General features: G+C 36.1%; 5 protein-coding genes across 7 annotated transcripts in view; 4 read left to right on the top strand and 1 right to left on the bottom strand.

Annotated features, from left to right (window-relative positions):
* LOC106139787 (zinc finger protein 529) overlaps nt 1-9,768 on the top strand; it is a 37,691-nt gene extending 27,923 nt beyond the window's left edge. The window contains exons 6-8 of the mRNA XM_060952528.1: nt 7,073-7,183; nt 7,667-7,769; nt 8,726-9,768. Coding sequence (XP_060808511.1) covers nt 7,073-7,183; nt 7,667-7,769; nt 8,726-8,830 — 319 coding nt within the window. The 3' untranslated portion in view covers nt 8,831-9,768. The remainder of the gene's footprint in view (nt 1-7,072; nt 7,184-7,666; nt 7,770-8,725) is intronic.
* A 449-nt stretch (nt 9,769-10,217) lies between these two features.
* On the top strand, nt 10,218-12,787 carry LOC132903688 (piggyBac transposable element-derived protein 3-like). Of its 2 annotated transcripts, XM_060952520.1 has the most exons (3): nt 10,218-10,428; nt 10,684-10,964; nt 11,144-11,250. In XM_060952520.1, exons 1-3 carry the CDS (start codon nt 10,395-10,397, stop codon nt 11,186-11,188), a joined length of 360 nt encoding a protein of 119 aa, XP_060808503.1. In that variant the 5' UTR covers nt 10,218-10,394; the 3' UTR covers nt 11,189-11,250. The 2 variants fall into 2 exon arrangements, with proteins under 2 accessions (XP_060808503.1, XP_060808502.1); XM_060952519.1 differs by having other exon boundaries at nt 10,684-12,787.
* A 2,305-nt stretch (nt 12,788-15,092) lies between these two features.
* LOC132903676 (uncharacterized) lies at nt 15,093-18,669 on the top strand. 2 transcript variants are annotated; one of them, XM_060952495.1, is made up of 3 exons: nt 15,093-15,545; nt 15,775-15,972; nt 17,089-18,669. In XM_060952495.1, exons 2-3 carry the CDS (start codon nt 15,778-15,780, stop codon nt 18,286-18,288), a joined length of 1,395 nt encoding a protein of 464 aa, XP_060808478.1. In that variant the 5' UTR covers nt 15,093-15,545; nt 15,775-15,777; the 3' UTR covers nt 18,289-18,669. The 2 variants fall into 2 exon arrangements, with proteins under 2 accessions (XP_060808478.1, XP_060808477.1); XM_060952494.1 differs by having other exon boundaries at nt 15,093-15,972.
* Nucleotides 18,670-18,972: 303 nt separating this feature from the next.
* Nucleotides 18,973-21,628, top strand: LOC132903672 (uncharacterized). Its single transcript, XM_060952460.1, has 2 exons — nt 18,973-19,448; nt 20,693-21,628. Exons 1-2 carry the CDS (start codon nt 19,402-19,404, stop codon nt 21,591-21,593), a joined length of 948 nt encoding a protein of 315 aa, XP_060808443.1. The 5' UTR covers nt 18,973-19,401; the 3' UTR covers nt 21,594-21,628.
* On the bottom strand, nt 19,399-21,800 carry LOC132903673 (uncharacterized). The gene is made up of 2 exons (XM_060952461.1): nt 21,617-21,800; nt 19,399-20,224 (listed from the first exon to the last, which is right to left on the bottom strand). The coding sequence occupies exons 1-2, from the start codon at nt 21,798-21,800 to the stop codon at nt 19,545-19,547; spliced, it is 864 nt and encodes a 287-aa protein (XP_060808444.1). The 3' UTR covers nt 19,399-19,544.
* Nucleotides 21,801-22,834: the final 1,034 nt, after the last annotated feature.

The raw sequence follows: 22,834 nt of genomic DNA, 5'->3' as shown, positions 1-22,834 counted from the left end.
AAACTAGCATTTCTTCTACTAAGTTAACATAGTTCTCAGCCTTATGATTTCCGAGGAAATTTCGTGTAACTGCTACAAAAGATTTCCACGCAAGTCTTTCCAGTTCGTTCATATAAGTCTCAAAATTAGCGGTGTCTTTCATTAATTGACGTATTTGAGGTCCATCAAAGATCCCTGCTTTCAGTTTTTCAGTACTTAAACCAGGAAATTTCCGTGAAATAAACTGAAAACATTGCCCATTTCTGTCGAGAGCCTTAACAAATTGCTTCATTAGCCCTAACTTAATATGCAATGGCGGAAGAATGATTTTTTCTCTTGAAACTAAGGGTTCATTTATAACGTTTCTTTCCCCAACAACAAGAGCATCTCTCATTGGCCAATTTTTTTGAGTCCAATGATGTGATTTGGCTCGACTGTCCCAGAGACAAATATAGCATGGGTATTTAGTATAACCACTCTGTTGGCCCAGTAAAAAATTAACCATCTTCAAGTCGACGCAGATCACCCAGACATGTTCAAAATATTTTATTTTCTGTAACAGAATTGAAATTACCTCATATTCTTCTTTCACACATGTCGAATGAGCAATTGGAACGGGAGCATATTTATTTCCATTATGTAGGGGAACTGCTTTGAGACTTCGTTTACTACTGTCAATAAAGAGACGCCATTCATTGGGCTGATAGGTTGGCAAACCCATGAAAGTTAGCAAACCACTCACATTACAGCAATACACAAAATTGTCATCAGATGAAAAAAACTGCAATAAACTTTGTTCTCTCGTGCGATATATAGACACTCGAACATCTGCAGTAAGACAGTTTTTTTCTTTTAATCTTGACGCCAGTAATTCAGCACGTTCCTTAGAAAGATCTAAGTCTCTGATAAGGTCATTAAGCTCTTTCTGCGAAAATGGCTTAGGATTTGATGTTTTTTCGCAGTATTCAAAGTAATCATCTTCAGAAGAAACCGGTTTTTCAACTTGATCCTCGTGAGATTGCTGCACTTCCTGGTGAAAAGTTGGTATTGGAACATTTTCTGAATGAGGAATAGGTCTTTGTGCTGAAGAAATATTAGGGTATTTCCATTTATGGCGATTGTTTTTGTTGATGCCCACCGTATTAGTCATATAAAAGTAGCAGTCGTCAAAATGATTTTTTTGTTCTCGCCAAATCATAGGTACTCCAAACTTCAAAGACTTGCGTGTACCTTTCTCCCATTGTCGCAAATGTTCAACACATATTTTACAAACACTATGAGGCACCCACACTTTATCTTGCTGTCGAATTTCAATTCCGAAGTAAGCAAAATACAAACGATTTACCGTGTTTGTAATTGATTTGCGCTGACCTTTCAGTATGAATTGACCACAAACATAACAAAATTGATCAGGATTGTTAACACAACATCTGGACGTACTAGCCATAATGAAATATCAACATAAACTTAATCGATGTTATTGTAATAATGACTTTTTACGACCAAGACAGGCAAAAATTGAAAACGAGAGTAGAACGAAAACTACAGCTCATGAGTTAAAATGGCGTTAGGCAATATACCCTACATTACCTACTTTATCGAACATAGACACTAACAGGGCTGTACCAAAAAAAAATTTTTTTTTTGCATGCCTGTGTAATTAACATAACTATAAATATATTGTAAATAAAAATATATTAATCAACAAAAAAAATCTCTAAACTCTTAACTTCTCTAGACAATGGCCGATGGTTATTTGGCCAGCCAATAACTCCTGAATGGTGTTATTGATTCTTCTGTTCTTTTTTATGGTAGTTATTATTCTTCTTGAAATTTTAATTTTTCTAGGTTGTTGTAATTTGTTATAATAAAAGTTTGCGTCTTGTTGAAAAGCCCTCGAGAAATTGTGCAATGTTTGGTTTCCTTGGTTTGGTTTCCTTGGAATTTTCCCATTTATTTTTTCATTCCATGACTCTACCATATTATTGGTTCTGTGAATCTCGTTAAATGTATTCCATGTGTCTGAGAGCACACCGTGTTCGAGCCATGTTTTGACGAAATAGTCATTGAATATTGTGACTTCTTTACTATTTGGACTTTCTTCCATCACATATAGCCATGGTGGATGATTGATTTCTTCAAACCCACGTTCCTGCACAGCAACCTTGGCGATACGCGCCTTGTGGACCGGAGCGTTGACGTGAAGCAGCAAGACACCTGCCTGCGGTCAATTTTCCCTTAGAATCCCAAAACACTGTGGTCATGAGCTTTCCTGCGGACGGGGTGACTTTGAACTTCTTCGGTGGGTCTGTTCCTTTTCTATGCCACTGCATAGACTCTTGCTTGCTCTCAGGGTCATAGTTATGAACCCACGTTTCATCACCAATAACAATCCGATCGAAAATAGTGGATTTTCACCACAGAGCTCCAAAAAACAGTAATATATGTCTCCAATTTCCAACCTCGGGTCTCAATACATCTAAAAGTACATAAACTCCATATATTTTCTAAACGACTTTATAAAAAAAAAAGAAAAATACAGAGAAAAAGTAGTGATATAGTTAAAGTAATAGTAATTACTTCTCGTGATAGGCTTTGTAGCAATTTCTACCAGCCATTAAGCACAAAATAACCTTGCAAGTACGACACTGATGTCTTGCTTTTGTTGACCTGCCCCCTGTCATCCTGCAACGGTTTTGGGAGTCGAGAACTAGGGGTAGATGATCTAAATTTTAGTTCTAATATAGTCATTTAGATCAGTCAATCGAACATACTAGAATCGATTCTCGATTAGATCGAGCATTAAAAATCGATTTTGGATTAATCGCGGATTTTTCAAACATGCCTCATATAGACACAGAGCATTATTGATGATAATTTACCGTTAATACAAGTAATGTAGGAAATGTAGGAGACCAATTAGGCAGTCTGTCTGTAGTCTAACCTAAACAAGTCAGTCATAAAAAATAAATTAATCAAATTGTAAGTTTATAAAATTTTATTAAAGTTAAATAAAAATTCAACAAAAAAATCACATTTCCCAGTATTTTAAGTCGAGTGACTTTAAAAAAATTAATTTGTCTACGAGGGGTGATCCAAAAGTAATGATAATCAATAATAAATACAATGAATATATTATATAAATAAATTTATTTCTCAACATAGTCTCCTAGCAAGTCTATACATTTAGTCCATCTTTTTTCTAAACCTAAAATACCTTTAGAAAAAAATTCTTTATCCTGACTCTCAAAAAACTCGTCAACCGCGGCCATCACATCGCTATCATCGTCAAATTTCTTGCCCCGGAGGTGTTCCTTGAGTCGAGGAAAGAGATAGAAGTCACTGGGGGCTAGATCTGGTGAATAAGGTGGGTGTTCCACCAGCTCAAAGCCCGCTTCTTGAATGGCAGCCATGGCAACTGCAGCTTTGTGAGCCGGTGCGTTGTCTTGATGGAACAGCACTCCAGCCCGCAGTTTGCCTCGCCTTTTCTCCTTAATAGCCTCCCGCAATCTTCTTATTTGTTCTGCATAGTAAGAGCCTGTAATAGTGGCCCCCTTCTCCAAGTAGTCCACCATGATTATTCCTTCAGCATCCCAAAAAACAGACGCCATAACCTTCCACGCTGAGCTTGACATTTTGAATTTCTTCGGCGTCGGTTCATCGGCTCGTTTCCATGTCATCGATTGCTGTTTTGTTTCAGGATCAAAGTGATGGATCCAGGTCTCGTCCATGGTCACAAAACGTGACAAAAAATTTTCCTTGTCTGCCTGGAACTTTTCGAGATTTGCTCTTGACATGTCGATTCGTTTCTTCTTTTGCTCGTCGTTTAACATTTTCGGTACCCAACGCGCGGAGACCTTTCTCATATGCAATTCGTTCGTAAGGATTCTTTGAATGCTGCCATATGAGATCCCTGTGACCTCAGCTACATGCCTAATAGTCACTCTTCGATCTGCCAATATAACTTCTTCAACTTTTTTCACATTTTCTTCAGTGAGAGAGGTCGATGGGCGTCCTTCGCGGTGTTCGTCTTCCGTCGATGTTCTTCCCAGCTTAAACTCCTTAACCCAGCGTGCAACTGTAGAATATGGAGGAGCAGAGTCCCCTAATGTTTCCACCAGGTCGCTGTGTATGTCTTTGGTAGACATTTTTTTCAAGCAGAGGTATTTAATCACGGCTCTGATTTCGTTTTTGTCCATTTTGATGTTCACTCCTTGACTGTTCGTATTCAAATGAATGTAGCTCCCGGGAATCGTGACCTATTTATATGATTTTTTTTACCTGAACTAGTGGATAACTGAGCAAGTGGCTGACATATTTTTTTTATTTCTTTGTGCACTAGAAATAACTGATTATCATTACTTTTGGATCACCCCTCGTAATCGCTCGGGATCTAGACGACTCCTTTCGTCACTAGCAATATTTCCTGCAACAGAAAAAAGCCTTTCACATGGAACAGATGTTCCAACTATGCAAAAGTATTTGTTGGCAATCGGCGTCATTGAGCTGTACAAGGAATTTCTTTGGTGATACCAATATGTGATAGAGTCCGACGTTTTGAAGTCGACGACAGGCTGTGTTAATAAATAATGTTTTAATTCATCTTGTAAACCTTCTCCTTGACTTTCTGTTTGAAGTGATTGCAGCTGATTTTTTACCAACTTGTTGTGAAATTCCCAAATGTTAGATTCTTCTGCTTCCTTCATCTGGCTTTCCAAATTTTTTTCTGGTATTTCATGATTTATATTGTTCTCTAACTATTGTTTTGAAGTTACGATCATACTATTAATTTTATTAATAGCTCTGTCAGAAAAATGAATTTTCTTGAACCTCTGACCCAGTAGTGTCGTGGTAGCTAAAACATGAACTTGTTCCACTGTACCAAATCTCTTACTTAATTCTTCCAATATTAAATTTTTAGTTGCAGAACCAACATCCGTTTCCGTCTTCATAGCACTATATGTTTTTAAAAGACAGGATACAATTGGTATAATTTTGCTTGATGTTACAAATTTTTCTACAGATACTTCTTTTGTCACAGCTTCCATGGGTTTTAAAATATTTATAAGATCTCTAATACCTTCCAGTTGACTGGCTGTTAACATTGGTGGAGCTTTCGGGTGGTTAAGTAATATTGGAGCAAGTAGATTTGATAACTTTACAAATCGAACTAGCTGATAGTAATTTGAATTCCATCGCGTGCAAACTGACTGAATGAATTTCAGTGGTACTGCTATATCATTTTGCGCTTTACGAAGAGCATCAGCAACATTTACATTCTGTTTACAATATCTAGTTATGTCCTTTACAATGTTTAGTAACTGTTTGGTATTTTCAATACCACCTTTCTCGTCAAAAGGTTTTTGAGCTACCAAATTTAAGGTGTGGGCGAAACACCATAAGTGTTTTTGTTTGCCAAATGGGATTGTTACGGCTTTGATGATATTCGCACCGTTATCAGTAACAATTGCTGCAACTTTTTCTGAAAAAATGCCCCATTTTTCAGTCATTTTTATTAGCATTTGACTAAAATAACCAGCATTATGGGGCTCGGTTAAATGAGACACACCAAAATTTATACTTTTACGCATTTTGATTGGTGTTCATTGTCACGTGACTTGAGAGTGAAATATTTAATTACATTTTATTAAATAAAAAAATAATCCCTTGTTTATTGAGGAAAATATTGTGTTTTTTATTATTTTTACTATAGAAACTACCTTTTGGTGGTAACATTTTATACCTACTTATTTGAGTACAGTCCTCATCCCTATTGTCTTAATAAACTATGATTTTGAGAAATGACGTTCTTGCAATAAGTTAGCGATTTATTCCTTTGATTAAGAATCTCTGCGTTTGTTAATATCACAACTTGTTGCAGCATATTATCAGTAAAGAAAAGCCGAAATAAATCTATTGGTTCGTCTAATTCCCTATCTTCTCGTATGATGTTCCGTCTCAATATACGAGTAGTAGCTGATCTAGGTACAGACGACCGCTTATGTTTGTTTTTCCCGTAAAGGAATCTGGAATTTGCTCGAAGAACACGCTGATTACCTTGATTTGAAGTTAGAAGAGAATTCATTTCATGAATATCGCTTGAAGAGTTGTCAGAGTCTATAATTTGAGTTCTTTGTCTCTTACTTGGTCGAATGATGTCATCCTCAGGTTCTGAAGATTCGTTTGGAAAAAATTCGGAATCGGAAGTGTTGAGATGTTGGGATAGCGGAAAAATTATTTAGGTCGCTGGATTTTTGGTAAAGAGAGAATATTGTGAAAATTGAAAATCCGAAAGGAAGAAGCGGGAAGCGGGAATGTAAACGCACAACACGTACCTTAATTTCTTGTATGTTGGCTTCTTGGGCCCTGGCCAGGGTTCTTCTTGTTTCAAAGATACGCACTTTTACTATTTTTATTATATGAGCGGAGCGGTCAATATGCGGCCATATTTTTTCTTCAATCACTAGTTTTCAAATTTGAATTGAAATGTTCTATGGGTCCATTCGTAAGCCGTCGAGTGTTGTCGAGCTCCGAAGAAACCACATATGCTGTCACTATCGTATTGTGCGGAATGAAAAGGGATAGGAATAGTAAAATAAAGCGGCGCGTTCAGATGTATTTCTCCTCCACTCTATCCCGCGACTCTGAGGCCGAGTCAAGTGAACCCTCCTCTTCATTTTCATACTCCCTCTCTATTTCTTCTTCCAGCCTTCTTCTATAATTTTTTGTTTCCATGTAATTTGTTGTTTGTTCATGACATGGTAAGAGTTCTTTCTTTTCGCCGGGATTGTAATTTTTCTTTAGCATTGAAGCAGTTTGCCGTTATTTTATCAATTAATGCGTGAATGGTTCAAATCTGTTTCGGGTACTGAAAGCTACTTTTTTTTGTGTCCTTATTAAAATTTATGATGTTTATTTAACAATTATATCATCCTCGATTTCTATAGTAATAATTATAAATAAGACTTAAGTAATCACTTGCAATTTGAGAAAAATCTGTACTATTTTGTCGGTGTCGTTAATTTCGCGCATGTAGGTGGCTAGTTTAGTAGTTAAAAGCTAGTTTTATTGTATTTATGGATATGGATTCCAGGTTAGAGAGCCTGCTGACCCATCACAAGAAAGCAGTACACGAGGTGAAGCACGCTTGCAAGTATTGTAATCAGACATTCACAAAAGACTACAGTAGGAAGTTACATGAGCTGTAAGTATTTATTTAGTTAAACTTGTTTCTTGCCCGTGAGTTGATAGAAATATTTTTTTGTCACCTTTTATTATTTACTGTTTAGACATTAATTAATATATTATTTAATTATTTAACTAATTTCTTTATGTAAATAACAAATTTTTGTGATGTCATAAATATCGTGGCCCCTCGGCAGTGCGCTTGTTTGTGGCACGGAAGGTACCGAGTTTAAATCCCGGCCAAGGTATGATAAGAAACGAATTTTTCTCTGATTGGCCTGGGTCTTGGATGCTTATCTATATAAGTATTTATTATAAATATAGTATCGTTGAGTTAGTATCTCGAAACACAAGTTTCGAACTTACTTCGAGGCTAACTCAATCTGTGTAATTTGTCCCGTATATATTTATATTTTATTAATTTATATATTTATTTATTTAATGAACATAAATTTCTTTTTTACTGTTTCATTTTTATTTATTAAGTTTTTTCATATTTCAGAATACACAAAGGCAGAAAGAGCGTTCAGTGTGACATTTGTAAGAAGTTCTTCGTCAATAAAGGCAGCTTTCAGTTTCATTTGAAGGCCATACATAATTTTACGGTGAGTGCTTTCCATGTATATATAAATTGGTACATCAATATTAATATGAAAATGAGTGACGGACTGACAGACAAGTAGAGATTTGAAATTTGGCATGTAGCTTATTAAGTCAAGGGGTGCTCTAAGCAAGGATTTCCTAAATATTTTTTATTTGACTACCTTATTACCTTTATTTGACATTATGACATGATATGACATGAATATTACCTTTATTTGACACGCGAATACTCTAGTATGACAATAGAAAAGTATTTGAAAACTATGAGAATGATGTGTCTTTATGCATCATGGACGCAATTTTCTGCGCACCACTAAAGCTGTCAAATAAATCTCAGAATTACATAAGATGCAATACTTGTCTTTTCAAGACTGATGACTTTGTCTACCCCGCAAGGGATATGGGCGTGACCATATGTATGTGTGTATGTAATAAATGTATGTATGTATGTAATAAATGTATGTATGTATGTAATATGTACTTAAAATGTTATCTTGTCACAACCATCAGTTGCGACGTCATATTCAGCAGTAACTTACCACTCCATCTACTTATACACAATCGTGGAGAAACCTGCACATTCAGGTAGCTGGATGTAGAACCATAATCCAATATGGATTCCTCTGCAAAGGTTGCGGATGTAAGACGGAGTTCGTGTAAAAACTTGACTTACCTAATGCAGGATCGTGTGGTCTGATGCGGACTCCTTCCAGAGAAAAAGTCTGGGCGGAACAATAATTCGTTTTATGGAGTAGACGGGGCTAACTGATGGAACTAAGATTCAAATAGTGCAAATTGCTAACCCATCGCCTAAAAGATGAGCTAAGCCTTTTCCTTGATTGACTTTTAAAATCTGCACGGTAAGACTAGAAGTTGGCAAATTCTGTATTCTCTTCCCTACCCTACCAGCATAGAAGCTAAGATCACATAAGTGTTAACAATATTTTTTTCTTTTCAGCCAAAGAAATCTGTGTATTGTAAAGTGTGCAACAAGTTTTATTGGCGTAAATCTTCGTACCACGCTCACAAGAAAAGCCACAGCGTGCAAGAGGAAAATACTTGAATCTAAAATATCATAGGTACATATGTACTCGCGTTCATAATTGCAGTCATAGTTCGCAAAACTTTATAGCTTGCACCGCTGCTATCACTCACACATTTACACAAATAACACAATAAACAACAAGCGGTGAAGCGTTGGGTAACGCGCCATCAAGAAGAGGGTAGTGTAAAAAGTCGTCCGCTTATCAACACAGCGACACCACACAGCGGAGATCAATGGTGGAACAGTACGAAAATAATGGCTTCGTACCGACCTGAATATTTGCGGAACAGTTCGACACATCAGTGGTAACTGTTCGTCGAGTTTTGCACCGTGAGGGACTAAACCACAAACAGCCAGCAAGAAAGCCGTATTTATCCGAAATAAATAAGCAAAAACGTTTAGAATTTGCTCGGCAGTATTTGGATTTTGACTGGAAAAAAGCGATATTTACGGACGAAAAGTTCGTTTATGTCATCGCAACACGGTAGGCTTCATTTATGGCGAAGAAATGCAACTCGGTATGAAGAAAAAAATATTGTGCCAAATATGGAGTCTGGACGCATATCTGTAAATATGTGGGGCTGGATGAGTGCTGCTGGACCTGGGGAACAGGTGTGGTTGGCAGGACGCGCTTCAGCTACTCATTATGTGCAAGTGCTGGAAGAAACCATGTTACCAACTGTGCGGTGTATTTATCCGATTGATGATATGCCAACAATATCATTTGTGCAAGACAACTGCCCTGTGCATCGAGTCCATATAGTGCGTGAAAGGTACTGCCAATTTATATTAATGTACTAATTACTTAAATAGTATTTTAAGGACAGCTTCAATATCTTTTCTTTATGAAAACGAATAATTAATCTGTTAACTAAATAACAGGAGATAAGTGGATGATACAATTAGTGTAATATACTGTATGTATAGCTTTATATAATCATCAATATGTAAATAAAACTATAGGTAAACTGTTTCAATAAAATTAACTAGGTATTTTTAATTTTTGAATGTTTTATTTTGCTTCCTCTTGTTTAATATTTCTTGCTGATTTCCGTGTTTGAAGACACGGGTATTGTAATTCTTAGATATCAGTTAGTTAGTCAGTCAGTTACTTAGTTCAAATGGCACCTTAAAACATAAAAAATTGTCAGTAACACTAAAATAGCAAAAAAAAAAATCCTTGAATAACTTCGGAATCCAAGTAACGCTAGTAACTAGAACAAGCGAGTGTGAGCAAGCGAGATTATTTAATATATCCTAGATCTCACTTGCTCACACGAAGTAATAAAATTGCTACCCAATAACTTTCAAAGGAACTACTACCTATCATGTTAGGTTCGTGTGCAGACAAACTTTCAACCTTATTGAAATGAAAAGTCTGGCTGTCGCAGGCTTCCCTCTATAGCCCTTTACAACCGACTCAAACTAAACGTGCATCATACTTTGAAAAATTCTGGACGACGCGCGATTTCGTTTTCGTGGACGCAAACGACACTGATCGAGCGTGCAAGATCTATTCCTGCGAATAATAAATATTGCGTGACCTCGTGACCTCTCAGTCGCAGGCAGTGAGGCGTCGAACATGGCTGGGTTTTTTGGCGGAATCGGCGGCTCACGTAAGTATTATTTTTATTTACTTTTTTATGGTAAAATGAATGTGCTATTATGATTATATGTAGTAAAGGTATTAAAGTATCGAATGGAATAAGATTTTTAATAAAATGTACACGGGAATTAATAGAAATACTGCTAAAATAAAAATGTTGCACGTTCGTGTGCTTTCGGTATGAGTGCGCTGAACTTAATTTTCGCAGATTTTGTTTTGGTTTGCTTTTTATTTGCATTTATAACATAATAAATGTTTCTTTCAGGCCTGCCTCTAAATGAAAATGATATAGAGAACGTTTTGACAGCGATGGGTGATGGTAATCTCTCGGATATTGACGAATTCGAAGATTCAGACGACGATTGTGACCCAACTGCGATTGAACGGCTGGTATTAGAAGGCCTGGATTCTGGAGACGTCTTATTAGACCAGAGTTATGCTGAGCCCATCCCCGACCAAGGACAGTGTCTACCACCGCCGTCAGCTGTGTCATTTGGCGAAGATATCTCCTGTTCTTCAGCAAATACGAACAATATCCCACTTCAGGTGAGCCAATTGCCAAGTCACACAATTAATACACCAACCCCTGATAATTTCGCACAAAGATCATCTACAAGGTCGTCATCAAGTCATTCTCCTACTGTATCGTCCTCTAGAGAAAACAGGAACAGTACTAGGCGCAACACTGCTAACATTCAACCAGTTCAACCGAATTCTACTAACAGGTCTACTTTCTCCATACAAAACCAACCATCGACTTCGCGCCCTGATCTTTGGAAAGAAACACCTTTTGAAGATAAGCCACACAATTTTGAAAAACCCAGCGTAAGACCAGTTCAAGCTCCTGTAGAGTATTTCAAAGAATATTTTGATGACGAGTTTTATGAACTAATAAGTTTGTGTACAAATAATTATTTCATGCGAAAGAGTGGCAGAGAATTAAAAACATCTCGATCTGAAATAATTAAGTTATTTGGAATCCATATCATGATGGGTTGTATTCCCTATCCAAGGGTGACAATGTATTGGCGGGCTGGAATAGCATTAGAAAAAATTACGTCTAAGATGAGCAGAGATCGCTTTCAAGCACTCAGAAATGCATTGCATGTTGTTAATACAGACATTCAACCCCCTAGTCAAGAACCTAATGTACTTTGGAAGGTGCAGCCAATTATAGACCAAGTAAGAAATGGATGTTATAAACAAGAACGTACTCCCGGTTACTACTCTATCGACGAGCAGATGATACCATTTACTGGAAGATGTGCCGTCCGTCAAGTGGTAAAAAACAAACCTCGACCTGTGGGACTCAAAAACTTTGTTTTGACGACTAGTTCAGGCCTCATGTTGGATTTTGAGATTTACAAAGGCGCAAAGACAATGTTTGAAGAGACGAGGCTAGGCCTCGGACCATCTGTCATTCTTCATTTAGCTAGAAGTGTCCCAGTTGGCAGTTGCTTGTACCACGATAGGTATTTTACTACGATACCTTTGATAGAGGAGTTAAACAAGCGAGGTATCCACAGCACTGGGACTATAATGCATAATCGAATACCTGACAGGACTAGCCTTAAGTTTAAAAAGGACTCACTTATGCAACGAGGCGAAAGTCAGCAAATGGTGCGGGATTCATCAGTTCTTGTAAAATGGAAGGACAATACCACTGTAACCCTAGCGTCCAACTGTACAGGTGCCTCGACCACAGATATTGTGAAACGGTGGGATAGGAAAAACCGTCAATATATCGACGTACCAGCCCCTAAAATAGTGATGAATTATAACAAACACATGGGCGGGGTGGATGTCCTGGACCAGCAAATGGAATACTATAGAACTTTTATAAAAACTAAAAAATGGACATTGAAGGTACTTATTCATTTTTTAGATTTGTCTTTAGTTAATTCTTGGCGCGCTTACAAAAATGATTGTTTAGCTAACAAATACCCAAGAAATAAAACGTTAGATTTGTTAGATTTTCGTCTTGAAATAGCGGAGGTATTGCTAAATAGCCCTGATAAGCAGCGTCGTTCCTCTGATGAAGATACGATGGAGATTAATGTGCCAAAAAAGTTTAAAAAGGCCATAAAGCCTTCTATATCTTTAAGATATGATGGTTATAATCACTTGCCACAGTTTGATGACCTTAAGTCTCCTAGAGCATGTCAAAATGAAAATTGCAAAAGTCGTACGAAGACACGATGCATCAAATGCAATGCCTATCTTTGTATAGCTCGTAATCAGAATTGTTTCAAAGATTTTCATTCTGCCTAATGTAAAAGTAATTTTATATTTTAATTATGGAGAGTTGTTTTTTGTTTTGAGTATTTTTATAATTTTTAAGTCATGAAAAGACATTTAATTTTGTTAAACTTTTAAAAATAACTATGAAAGCTTGTTCCTATTATGAAGACTGGTAAATTTTTGAGACTGATTAAAGATAAAGCGTTTTTAAGTGTTTTCTAATAAAAAAATATTTGATTTTGTTACTTATTGGAGTTTTATTTACAAAAAATATAAAACTTGCACGATCGTGCAAATGTCAGTTATAATCTGAAGCGCACGATCGTGCACGTCATTTTCCGGGAAATGGGGCTTTTCCGAATTTTTCTCTATTTTTCCTGTATTCTTTAGAACCATAATACAAGTCTAAGTACAGTTTTTTTCATAAACTCACAACTTTATGTGTCCGGTTGTAAAGGGATAGGCAAATCTCATGCAAATAATGAGAGACGACGATATCTCGATCGACAATTATCGGGCCCAGTTAGGCCATCGTTGATTACCGTCTCTTTCTGATTTGTTATATGTCATAGCATAATACTCGTTAACTGTTTTACTTAGTAATCATTGGTATTAAAAACCTTAATGGAATATTTATTCAAGCATCTCTCATTTCGTTCAAAGTTAAATTACGCAGCCATCTTTTAGATCTACAGAACATACTTATTCGGAACCGATGGCGGTTTCAGCTCCTCATGTCCTCTTCTATTCCATTCCCATTATATGTATATTTTAAAGAGCGATTCAAGAAAAAGGTTACACGAGCGATGCCGGGGCGTGTATTAAATTTTCAAATATTTTGGGATACTCTTTTGGTTGTTAAGCCGCTACATTTATGACACATATACAATTAAAACTTAAAGTCACGACACGAGTCTTTGTTTGTTTGTTAATGTTTTTTTTTATTACGTGCGCAGATCGACCTGCACGGCATCGAGGTCATAACTGAAAATCAGCGTATTGCTCTACAGCAATAAATTCGTTTGAGTTGTGACCTTTTTGTATTGCTGCAATTCATACTCTAATTAATTTGTATTCCATATGAAATTGTAAATTGTGTGTTGCAAATCAAATGTCGTACGTGATACAATAGCTGGCAGAATTTGTGATATAATGTTTTAAAAAGATGACTCATGGCTTCATATTTTTCATCAACCCCTTGTTTTTATTGTCTCTCGACTTGGTATCTTATGTAACGGACACACTTCTATCATGAGTTGTTTAAAACCTTTACCTTCTAGAGTGAGAAACGGTCTATTATCTATTATTATAAAGTTGGGAATAGCCTCAGTAATCTTCTTAGATTTTGCTCCATCCTGTGTAGAAATACTTTTAATGTTGTTTATGAAATCATCAACTTGAGGCTGAGCAGTATTGCGTGTATAAATTGCAACATTTGACGATGACGATGTACTGGCCACGGCCACTGAATTTCGTGCACCTTTATCAGTCGAATCATTAAAATTGACATGGCGGATAAGTTCAATATTATCTTTATCTTGATTGATACTGGCACTACTGGTAGCAGTGGCAGGGGCAGGGGCAGTTGTAGCATCATTGAACATAAAATCAGATATGGAATGTCTTTTTTTTTTGCAGGGAACGGGATCGGGAACATCATCTTCCAATGTTTCCAATTTTTTCCAGATGCCCTCGCAAATTATATGTATTGCCTGATGTTTTAAGGCTCTTCTTGCATATTTTGCAAATGGCTTCCTTGTGCCCCGCTCTTTTAAAATAATTCCAAATCTTACTTTTTAATTTATTAGGCGGAATTGTAACCTGCAAAAAAGCAAAATCTTAATTAAGAACGTATGAATTCAAACTATACAAAACCTACACAAAATTTGTATGGCAAATTGGATTACGTTAATAGACACACAAACCCAAATTTATAATTTATTTTTCCTTTTTGGCTTTATTTTTAAAGCTAGCAAGCATCCCACAATTCAAAACTCCCGTCGTTATGACACGCGCGTTTGCACGCTAAACATAAGACCGACCAGTACCAACCAAACAACCCTACCTGCCGCCAGTGTTGGGCATTAATCAATTAATTTGTTAATTGTCTTGTTAATTGATTAAAAAAGTAATTGCAATTAAATTAATTACAATTAAGTTAATCGCAATTGAACTTTTAATTGCACCTTGCAATTAAATTAATTTGATTAACGTGTGTCAATTGCAACTCACAATTAAAATAATTGCAATTAACTTTTTTAATTGTTTTATAAAACAATTAAAATTAACAATTAACTTATATACCACACGCACGCATACACACACATACACACACACAAACATACACACGCACGCGCGCTAACACACACATTCTCATGTGCACTGAGGCACGTACACCACAAAAAAAAGTTGTCATGTAAACCTATTTAATGATTTATTCCAGTCTGATACTACTAAGTTTTGATCCCAGTGGGATCACGATTATTTTATTTATTTTTTTATTCCCGTCGGATACCACTTGCATAATATACCAGTGGGATCAACTTTTTTTAATTTATTATATATTCCATTCTGATCCTACTAGTGGTTTAAACATATTTTTAGTACAGCCAGTAACATAATTTCTACTATCATAATGATACTAATTTAAAAAAAGTAATAATAGCCATACATGCAGCTTTTTTACCTGCGAACGTAGTAGGCGCGCTTGTCCATCCAATCAGAGACAAGTATAACTAATATTTCCAGGAATTGTTTCATACTTAGAGCTAGTTGACCTTGAGAAAGGGGTTATCTTTATTCTAATTGCCAGTCGTCATTTTGCTTTCCAATGTGAAATTATGTGCATCTCATTGTACGTGACGTGTTGAAGTGAATTACTAGACAGTAAGTACGCATCTTGTAATATTAAACGATTGCTATAGATTTATTAAATTCTATTTTCATTTACAAAGTTTTATTGTTATAGAACAGTTAAGGCATGGCAGAGAATAGTTATATTTCGTTTATAGAAAAGATTAACGTTTATTTCAACACATCAATTTTATTATCATCATTATCCTAGAACTTTATGTTTTTAATTGATGTATAATAATGAAAATGTTATTCGTTTTAGGAAATGTCAGAAGGTAATAGCAAGCCCTCTACCTCTAATAACTCTGGTGGTGAGTTCACAATTATACAGAGGAACGGTGGTGCAGTTTTGTTGCGGGCTGGTTACCAATATACTAAGAAAATAACATTCAAAAGTGGATGTATTACGTGGAGATGCGTGAATTGGCGCAAAAAGTGCCCGGCATATATAAATATAAAGGTATGAGCTACTTTATATCCACATAAAATAACGAACTGACTTGCTTTAATTTTTTGGCTCATTCATTGATTCATTTTGACGACCTGAGTAGCGTAGTGGTCACCATGGCGGGTTTGCTATGCACGGGTCCCGGGTTCGATCCCCGGCCGGGCAGAAAATGAAATGATGAATTTTACTATCTGTGATGGGTCTGGGTGTTACTATGTATAATGTGTATATGTCGCAGTCATCTGGTTGAATCTGCTTTTTGATTAAATGACTAGCTCCTTTATTGAATGACGATATTCAATTGAATCACTAGGCTAAACGTTGATAGAACAAGCGTCACTCAACGTCCAACTAGTTAGCTGATTGTAACATAGCTCTTTGAACAGGGCGGACGTAAAATCAGTCAGGTGATTCAAATTTAGTTCATTTTTTTCCCACTGCAGCGCTAGTAGTCACCAAAACAAATGTGGCGTCAAACAGCTTGCACAGAAAGCACTGTATTGAAATTCTTTTCGATTAAATTAGCGTTAAAGTGCCTTATTTGTGATATCATAAATAAGGTGTGCCATATTATCCTGCAACATATCATGTCCTCATTTTTGTTATGTAAAGTAAGGTTACCTTTTTAATTTTACGAAATTAGCGAACTTATGTTCACCCTAATCAAATATTACAAAGTCGTACAGATTCTATTTAACGAGATATTTTATAATTAACTTATTTTTATTTAAAGTAAGGTTAACTTTTAAGTTGCGAACTCATGGTCATCCTAACCAAACATTACAAAATGGGCTATATCCCATTCAACGACTTCGCTAAATGACGTTCAGTCAAGACGTTAAACGTTACACGACTTGACGAATTGTCCTTTAGTCATTCAATTGAATATCGTCATTCAATATAGGAGCTAGTCATTCAATCAAATAGTAGATTCAACCAGATGACTGCGACATATATACAACAAAAAAAACTATTATAAATAGTAGGAATATCCGTTAATCTAGCACGCATAACATAAGCATTTAGTTGCTTAGCTTGGGGCTAGATGGCGCTGTGTGGATTAGTCTAACAGTATTATTATTATTCATTAAAGTGTGTAATCTAACTTGAAGTTTTTTTTTTCATCAGGAAAACAACATTATAAAAGAAAAAAGTCACCAATGTAAGCCGGACGAAATAAAAAATGTAGTAGATCAAAAATTACATGAATGCCGAGAAAAGGTTCTATCTTCGAATTTTTCACCAATACCCAATATTTACAACAACTTTATGTCAGAATTCGAAAATGCAGGCTTGGATCTCTTAAAAAAGCTTCCGTCATTCGGAAACATTAAATCTTCTTTATATAATGCCAGAAATAAGAAAGCCGGAGTGACAAAAATACAATGCAATTTGCCTGAAGAAGTTATAGTTCCTTTGCAGTTCAAGGAATTTGTTCTTGCCGACTACTATAATGAATCTTCCGAAACTCGAATTATAGTTTTTGCTGATAGCGAAGTCCTGGAACAAATTAAACATATCAAGATTTATTTTAGTGACGGAACTTTTGAGTGCTGCCCAAAACCATTTGTACAACTTTATTCTATACACGGCGATCTCGGAAGCAATGAAGAGCACACAAGAATAGTGCCTTTAATGTACGTGTTGCTGAATAGAAAAACTGAAGAAATTTACACAACACTTTTTCAAGTATTAAAGGAACATATTCCAGATTGGGAACCGTTGATATATGTGACAGATTATGAACAAGCGGCTATGAATGCCATATCAAAAGTTTTCCCTTCAGTCGAAGTAAAAGGATGTTACTTTCATTTTTCACACAACGTGTGGAAGAAGGCTAAAGCGCTAAATTTAACTAAAGAAAAGAGACTCCGAAAACATGTAGCGCTCTCAGCTCTCCTGCCGCTGCTACCTCGAGAATTCATCTCAGACGGGTGGTGCTATTTAATGGAAGACAGTCCTGAATCTAATGAAATTCAACAATTCAACGATTATATGGTGACACAATGGCTGGAAGACGAAAATTTTGTCAACATTTGGTGTGTTCATAATCAACGTCACCGCACAACCAATGCTGTAGAATCTTGGCATAAAAAACTAAACAGTACTCTGCCAAAGAAACCCAATTTATTTCAACTCTTAAAAGTTTTAAAAGATGATGCCAGTCTTCAAAAGGTTAACATTAAAAAGCATAATTTTGAGCTGCCGAACCCGAAGCGAAGACTAACCAAAGTGATTGCTAACGACAACTGGTTTAAACACGTAACTAATGAACTTTTGTCAGGTAAAATCACAGTTGGTCACTGCCTGGAAAAGTTAAGATTATGATTTCTTTTTATTTTATTTCCTTATTTTGTAAATTTTTATATACAGATTATATGAATGACTTATCTATATTTTTAGTTAAGATAACAAGTTGATTTGAAGCTAGTCGTTGTAATTAATATTTGATAGTTTTAATTTAAATGTAAAGTGTTTTCTGTGATGATTTATTTTTCTATGATATCTGTGATAATTGTTGTAAATAAATGAATGTTGATTTTTAACGAATGACTTTTTTCCTGACTGTACATACCCCTTTTTTAACTTTGCAAGAATGTAGTAGGATCCGTTGGGACGTACAAACTGCAAGTGGGATCAGACGAGAAATTGTTAATAATACTCACGGTAGGAGGATCACAAATAGTGGTATCCGACTGGAATAAATCTATTTAATTTAGTTCTCTACTCTTTGTTTTTGTTAAAGTCATACTTATTAGATATTGTAATAAAATCCTTATATAAACCTGTGGATGAAGGGATTCCCGGTGACTCAAAGGGGAGCCCCGTCAACAAATCTATAAAAGAAAAAATCTAAATCTTTCTTTCTACATGAAAAAATAACTGATGGTATATAAAGGAAATATTCATTATATTTCCTTTCAATATGTGTTTATTTATATGTATAACAATGTTGCATTGATAAATATTTCTACAGCGTAGGTATACAACAAAAACATTTCTAGTCGTAACACCCCTTTCACACGGCAGTCCAGTTTTGCAGGATCGGCTTTTTACGGTATCCTGCTAAACTGGACGCTGTGTTCACATGGCAGTTCAGTTTTGCAGGATTCAGTAAAAAGCTGGTTCCGCAAAACTAGACTGCCGTATGAACACGGTTGCATCCTGTTTTTTTACCATTCCTACGCCGGTTATCAGGTGAAATGGACGTAAATACTTTCCTAATTTTCTATTGGTATTATCGGCGTCGGCAGCGAAATAGAAGATTCTGGGTTCATCCTATTCTGACACAACGCTCGAATTTGGGTATTTTTCGGAATCTTATGAGCGATTTGAGAAGAGATGAGTCAAAATTTTTCAATTATTTTAGAATGAGTATGACCACATTTGACGATCTTTTAAAAAGGGTGAATGAAGATTTAAAAAAAACATGATACAAATATGAGAAAAAGCATCACACCTGAAGAAAAGTTAGCAATATGTTTAAGGTAAGAATGAAATACATATTTAAAGTTTAATATTTATTACCAAACACAATAAGTTATGTATGTATGATATTTTCACAAGATGATCGTTAATATTAATTAAATATTAGTGAAATCCGGAAAATCAGAGCTCTGCGATTCAACTGATTGTGCAGATGGCGATGACTGAACGCTGTAATGCGGTGTGAAATAACCTGCTGATTGATAAGAGTTGTTAAAAGTAGATGGTTGTTGAGAGGACCATTGGTTAAAATTGCGGCTTTTTATATTTTGCAACAAACTTATAACACCTGCTTGAAATTGTAATATTTGATCATCGTTGAGTGAAGCTAGTGTAGGAAGTAAACTTTTAAAAAATGACAAGTTACGATCTTCATTCTGCGTATTCGGCTGACTTTTCATCTGGTGATCAATGAAACTCGCCATTTTTTGATCCATTACAGAAAGTCTCTGCCTTGGTAGTACACTTCTCTTAAGTCGTTTAGCACCACCTGCAGGATTTTCTTGTCCTGGACTTCCGATAATAGGTTCATTTTCACTTTCTTCATTTTGGATAGGATTTTCCGTATCACCCTCTTCAATATCTGCAGCTTTGTTACCGCCACTGTCTTGTGTTTCAGCCGGATCCATATTTTTTTTTAAAAACAACAACTGGTCGTGATAACAGTATTTTTTGGTATTAACTGCAGCAGATCCAGATTTATTTATTTTCTTTTTCGCATTTAAACTCCTCTTCCAGCTGTCTCTTATCTGATTCCATTTTTTAACGACCATTTTAGCTGAAAAAGAAAACATAAATTATAAATAAGGGCGGAGAAAGAACCTTCAACAGCTCCAGTATTAGGTATTCTGCTATTTTTTCAAATTTCAATAATACATTTATATTTTATTGTGATATATTAAAATATCTCATAATTATTAACATTTTAATATATAATAATAAATTATAAATATATGCAAATAACTAACGATATTGGTTGAAAATTTGTATTTTGTATTTAAAAATAAATAAAGTTCTCTCGCTCGACCAATAGCATTATCTATTCGAAGCGAGTTCGATCCCAAAAAATAACAGAATACCTCTGCTGGAAATTTAGTTGTACGTAATGTTAAAAAATATTACAGGGTTATTACAAAAAAGTTTAACTGACGTTTTTAACACAATGTTTAAAAAACGTACATAGTGATTTTTTTAAATATGTGTTTAACTTTATTATAATAACACTATATATGTTTTTAATTTGCAGGTACTTGGCATCTGGGTGTTCGTACATGGATTTGCATTACGCATATCGAGTGGGAGTCTCAACAATCAACTCAATAATAGTAGAAGTAACAAACGTCATATGGAATAATTTGCATCAGGAGTTTATGAAATTGCCCGACACAAAATATGAGTGGGAACAAATTGCTGACGCATTTTATAATAAAGCTAACTTTCCTCACTGCATTGGTGCAGTTGATGGGAAGCACATAAGAATGAAGAAACCAAGTCACAGCGGTTCTATGTACATGAATTACAAGAATTTTTTTTCCATTGTATTGCTAGCGGTAGTGGATTCGAATTATAGATTCACCTATATCAGCGTAGGCTCTTATGGCAAAGAATGCGACTCCTCTATATTCAAAGAATCTACTTTCTGGAAAAGATTAAATGATGGCAGTTTAGATTTACCAGAAGCTCGTCCTCTCTTTACAGGTTTGGAATCACGTGTTCCATTTGTGATAGTGGGTGATGAAGCATTTGGTTTGCATTATAATCTGTTGAGACCCTATGGAGGAACTCATTTAGATAAAAATAAAAGGATATTTAACTATCGATTAACAAGAGCCAGACGTTATGTGGAGTGCGCGTTTGGAATATTGGCAAATAAATGGCGAATATTTCATCGTCCATTGGACGTAAGCACCAGTACAGCTATCTCGATAGTTAAAACTTGCGCCGTGCTTCATAACTATATCATGCATAATGAAAGTTCATATGCGAACATTGACAGCAACGATTCAACGATATCTTTGGAAAACGTACGTAATGAGCCAAATACACGAGGTGGACGCTGTGCTAACACAATACGAACAGAGTTCACAAATTATTTTGTTTCTGAAGTGGGAGCTGTACCTTGGCAAGACGAAGCAATACAAGGATAAACGAAATAAATATAAAAACTTACCATAGCTTTGTCTTTCTTTTTCCTCAAGTTCTTGAAAGTCTTCTCTCAAAACAATGCAAACTTCGCGCCATGCTGCAGTTCGCAAGTTGTTATCTTTATAATTTTCCAGCGTTTTATCCCATAATATAGGCCTAATTTCAATTAGTGTAATAAGAAGTTCGGGATCAATATTTGTTTGCGACATTTTTCGACGAAACACAGCAATCTCGGCGCCGCGCAAAAGAGCAATGCGCGAGCGCTACACATGTGCGGGTGACGCGGCGGGCGCGGGGCGGGGGCTGCCACCACTCCACTATCCCGCTAAAAACAGTGTCCAGCAAAAAACCGCATGCAGGAAGCCGTGTGAAGATTGCTATTGAAATATATGTGTGATTAAACGGGATCCCGCTTTTTACTGGACTACGGATCCAGTTTCTAGTGACAAAACCGAATGGCACAATTCGACCGGATCGGTTTTTTGCAGGATCCCGCATGCGGGATGCTCGTGTGAACGCTAGCATATAAACACATTCGCCATCAAACGGGATCCTGTAGAAAACGGGATCCTGTAAAAAACTGGACTGCCGTGTGAAAGGGGTGTAACGTGTTCATTTTGTCGGCCCGAACATTGCTCTCACCTCTCGCTCTCACACACGTCACAGATTGTATAAATCTTCGTCTCCATCACTCTCGCGCCGGGCGTGCGTGGGGCGTCGTTCGTCCAGTGCTCATTGCTCGCTCGCCACGTGAACTAATCTCTTTACTCGTGTCGTTAAAGCTTTTTGCATACATAAATTAATGTTTGTATTTTAGTTAAAAATACATTGTTTTCGCCTAGACTTGTAACATAAAATGGCGTCGATAAACGAATTGGACGAAGACAGTAACATTTCAATGACTCTTTCGGACATAAATGATTCATTAGAAACGGTTTCACCTGTGCCACCAACCGACACCGCCGAGAGTTCATCATCGTCGCAAGCGCGGCTTCTCTTACTGGATGGAACATTTTTCAAATACTTGCCAGAAGAGTGTTCGGGTAATAAAATCACAGCGCTTTGTATGAAATGTCCAAGAGATGTATTAACTAAAGTTAAAGGATTTCATAATTGTACGTCGAATTTTCTGGGTCACCTGAAGCGAAAACATGGGCAAGTTTGCATTGAAGAGTACAAAACCTATGTAAAAAAAAAGAAAAGTGAAAAGTCAATACGAATAAAATTGTTGCATCGGTGACGG

Source organism: Amyelois transitella, chromosome 28 (genome assembly GCF_032362555.1).
Source record: "Amyelois transitella isolate CPQ chromosome 28, ilAmyTran1.1, whole genome shotgun sequence".
Lineage (NCBI taxonomy): Eukaryota > Metazoa > Arthropoda > Insecta > Lepidoptera > Pyralidae > Amyelois > Amyelois transitella.
Note: the sequence above shows the minus strand (reverse complement) of the source record. Positions and strands in the feature narration are given on the sequence as shown.

What these genes read in the sequence shown, in the direction of transcription:
- LOC132903676 (XM_060952495.1), top strand. Translation starts at nt 15,778, where the DNA reads ATGTCAGAAGGTAATAGCAAGCCCTCTACCTCTAATAACTCTGGTGGT. An exon ending in CGGCATATATAAATATAAAG is followed by an intron (nt 15,973 to 17,088) that starts GTATGAGCTACT and finishes TTTTTTCATCAG; the next exon opens with GAAAACAACATTATAAAAGA.
- LOC132903673 (XM_060952461.1), bottom strand. Translation starts at nt 21,800, where the DNA reads ATGTCGCAAACAAATATTGATCCCGAACTTCTTATTACACTAATTGAA. An exon ending in AAAAGAAAGACAAAGCTATG is followed by an intron (nt 20,225 to 21,616) that starts GTAAGTTTTTAT and finishes TTTCTTTTTCAG; the next exon opens with CTAAAATGGTCGTTAAAAAA.
- LOC132903672 (XM_060952460.1), top strand. Translation starts at nt 19,402, where the DNA reads ATGAGAAAAAGCATCACACCTGAAGAAAAGTTAGCAATATGTTTAAG. An exon ending in AAGTTAGCAATATGTTTAAG is followed by an intron (nt 19,449 to 20,692) that starts GTAAGAATGAAA and finishes TTTAATTTGCAG; the next exon opens with GTACTTGGCATCTGGGTGTT.
- LOC132903688 (XM_060952519.1), top strand. Translation starts at nt 10,395, where the DNA reads ATGGCTGGGTTTTTTGGCGGAATCGGCGGCTCAC. An exon ending in TGGCGGAATCGGCGGCTCAC is followed by an intron (nt 10,429 to 10,683) that starts GTAAGTATTATT and finishes TGTTTCTTTCAG; the next exon opens with GCCTGCCTCTAAATGAAAAT.